This window comes from Populus euphratica, unplaced genomic scaffold, assembly GCF_000495115.2.
Source record: "Populus euphratica unplaced genomic scaffold, PopEup_1.0 scaffold141.1, whole genome shotgun sequence".
NCBI lineage: Eukaryota > Viridiplantae > Streptophyta > Magnoliopsida > Malpighiales > Salicaceae > Populus > Populus euphratica.
The window spans coordinates 107,078-110,629 of record NW_011499971.1 but is presented as its reverse complement, the minus strand read 5'-3'; the positions used below and the strand labels follow the sequence as shown (position 1 = coordinate 110,629).

The 3,552-nt window shown below is 36.6% G+C and overlaps 1 protein-coding gene across 1 annotated transcript; it reads left to right on the top strand.

The window, feature by feature from the left end:
- Window positions 1-525: 525 nt before the first annotated feature.
- On the top strand, window positions 526-2,569 carry LOC105139261 (fructose-bisphosphate aldolase cytoplasmic isozyme). The gene is made up of 3 exons (XM_011045636.1): window positions 526-660; window positions 1,172-1,399; window positions 1,510-2,569. The coding sequence occupies exons 1-3, from the start codon at window positions 633-635 to the stop codon at window positions 2,328-2,330; spliced, it is 1,077 nt and encodes a 358-aa protein (XP_011043938.1). The 5' UTR covers window positions 526-632; the 3' UTR covers window positions 2,331-2,569.
- The last annotated feature ends 983 nt before the right edge of the window (window positions 2,570-3,552 follow it).

The window sequence follows — 3,552 nt, the reverse complement described above, 5'->3', positions numbered from 1 at the left end:
ATAAACAATCAATCCTAATATTAATTGTAAAAACAAATGAATATTAATCATGATACTTATAAAATAATTATTGCCGTCATACATTTACTGAACACTTTATTAAACAAATAATTAAAAGGAATATGCGAGTTATGAGCGCTCTCAGAACCATTATAATATTATATTATATAAAACCAATTCATGTCACAATTTTCCTTTATCCGAGTCAGTTCATGTGTGAAGTGTGATTACCAGTGTCGGATATCTGGGTATCCAAATAGGCCCACCAGGAGAAGAAAGGTGCAAATTTGGACTGAAGTTAGACTGAATTCCAAATATCAATAATAAAAAGGAGCCGTTGCACCAAAAAAAGAAAAAAGGAAAAAAAAGGAAAGGGAAGGACAAAAGAGTAAAAGGGAGGAAGAAAGATGTTAGAGAGGGTAGGAAACAGAAAAGGAGGGAGACGTGATATCCAACGGCAGCAGGGCGTTACTTGGAAAAAAAGCCAACAATTAGCGACAATTTCGATGCCCTCACTGACCTTTCTAGGCTACTCCTATTTCAAAATATAAACCCTCACAACGCCCTTTCATCCCTCCCCACATCGCCTCCCTCTCTTTCAGTAATCTCCCCGAACTCTTCTTCCTGCAAAAATGTCTTGCTTCAAGAGCAAATACGCTGGTAATCCTCATATCCTATTACTTCTTGTTCTAAAATCTTGCTCTAAAACGTATATTAATTTAGTTTATTTTTATTTCAGATCTGTTAATTAAATTTAGCTTACTTCCATTTTCAACATGATCTCAAGATTTAAGTGTTGTGGTTAGGTTCTTGCTGTCTCTATTGTTGTTTTCGAATCTAGGATTGATCCGATCCGATTTCATGTTCATTAGTATTTCTTTTTTCATGATATCCGTCTGTCGCATGTTTTGTGTTTGAACGGTCAGTTTGGACAATCAGATCGGGTCTTTTCTATTTTGTTATTATAATCTAAGGTTTACAGATCTGTTTTTCCTACTACTCCAGTATGTTTCAAATTTAAATTTAGATCCGAGATACAGGTTTATTTTTATTTGTCTGTTTTATTAATTATAAATGATTAAGAGTTGTTTAATTCCTCAGATTTACATTTATAAGATTGTTCTTTCGATTTTCCACTTATTATAGACTTGATGATTTGTTAATTTTGCAGATGAACTCATTAAGAATGCTGCCTACATTGGCACCCCTGGGAAGGGTATCTTAGCTGCTGATGAGTCAACTGGCACAATTGGCAAGCGTCTATCCAGTATCAATGTTGAGAATGTCGAGGAAAACAGGCGAGCCCTTCGTGAGCTCCTTTTCTGCGCCCCTGGTGCTCTTCAATACCTCAGCGGAGTTATTCTCTTTGAGGAAACACTCTACCAAAAGACTGCATCAGGTACCGATGTTGATCTGCTTTTCTTTTTCCAATTTCCGCTGTGTTTTCTGTTTTTGTAGTCTGTTTTCATGTGTTTTATAAGTATTTCATCTCAATTGTTTTGTGTGCAGGCAAGCCCTTCGTTGATGTCTTGAAGGAAGGAGGTGTTCTCCCTGGTATCAAGGTTGACAAGGGTACCGTTGAGCTTGCTGGCACAAACGGTGAGACCACAACTCAGGGTCTTGATGGCCTCGGCCAGCGCTGCGCAAAGTACTACGAAGCTGGTGCACGTTTTGCCAAATGGCGTGCTGTGCTCAAGATTGGTGCCAATGAGCCATCTGAGCTGGCCATCCATGAGAATGCCTATGGTTTAGCCAGATATGCTGTCATCTGCCAGGAAAATGGCTTGGTCCCCATTGTAGAGCCTGAAATCTTGGTTGATGGTCCACACGATATTGAGAAGTGTGCCGCAGTAACAGAGCGTGTTCTTGCTGCATGCTACAAAGCTCTCAATGATCACCATGCCATACTTGAGGGTACTCTCTTGAAGCCGAACATGGTTACTCCTGGATCAGATGCTCCCAAGGTTGCACATGAGGTTATTGCTGAGTACACAGTCCGTGCACTTCAACGTACTGTGCCCCCGGCAGTTCCTGCTATTGTATTCTTGTCTGGTGGCCAGAGTGAGGAGGAGGCCACCCTCAACCTCAATGCCATGAACAAACTAAACACCAAGAAGCCATGGTCTCTATCCTTTTCCTTTGGACGTGCTCTTCAGCAGAGTACCCTCAAGGCCTGGGCTGGCAAGCCGGAGAATGTGGGGAAGGCTCGTGCTGCATTGCTTGCCAGATGCAAAGCTAACTCAGAGGCTACTCTTGGTACGTACAAGGGTGATGCCACTCTTGGTGAGGGTGCCTCAGAGAGCCTCCACGTCAAGGACTACAAGTACTAAGAAGTCCCATCATTTCAAAGTTCCGGAGAGTCGCTATCTCGCCATAGTTCTAGCTTTCTTTTTTCTGTGATGCTGCTCGGATTTTGCTTGGAACTAGATAATAAAAGGATGAGGAAAAACACTGGGGTGTTGAGCTTGAATGGCTTTGATCACAACTGTTTATGTTTTTGTTTTCTAAGATTCAATTAAGATTATGATTGTATTTTGTTGCAACTGAAGTTTTTCGCATTGCTTCTTCATGCAAGGTATGTGATTCTCGTCAACCTTTTTTTTTCTTTGGCATTAGAAAGCCGTAAGCGCTCAATCTTATTCATAAAAAAATAACTTACTGTCAAGGAGGGACTATAATTAATGTCATTTGTTGGGCAAATTTTAAAAATTATTTTAGGTTTAAAATTAATTTTTTTATATTGATATTTATTTTGCTATATCGCATAAAATGAATATTTCACTAAAATGCTATGTTCTCTCTAAATAGCCCACAAAAATCTGTATGGCAAATTGTAATATGCAGAGAGTAAGTCGTGTATGAATGTTGTTATCATATATTGAACATTTGTCTTCCTACGGATTTCGAGCCCCACACTCCTTAACGGTAACCTATGAAAATTCACTTGAGATGCAGAGAAACCCAAAAAAGACTGAACTCTCATTTGGTTGATTTGTAGTAGTAATTGCAGCGAACTGGGATGTTCAACTCAAAATGGCAACACTGTACAGACTTGTTAGACTCACATTCTTATTTCTATCAAGTTCGTTGTAGTAACAGCAAGGATTTTGATAGCCTGAAGATGATGATCAGACAGAACAAATTTGTCTACAGAGAGAGACATAGGTGTTGTGCTTGTTGTCGGAATCAAAGCTACTATTTTATATTCGGTAAAAATCTTTTAAAAAAAAATGATTTTTTTTAAAAAAAAAATGATTTTTTTTAAAAAATAAATTATTTTTTTATATCTGGTAATGTTATAAAAAATAAGTCGAAAAATATTTTTTAATATTTAGTTATCTTATAGAAAATAAGATGAAAAATAACTAATTAATTTGTTTTTAAATTAATTAAAATAATATGGAATAAATCTTATAAATTAAAAAGATGAATAATAATGAAATTAAAAAATATATAATTTAATAAATGATCTCAAATAAAATAAATAATAATCAAAATAATAAAGAATAAATCTAAAGATAAAATAATTGAAAGATGATGAAATTAAAATAA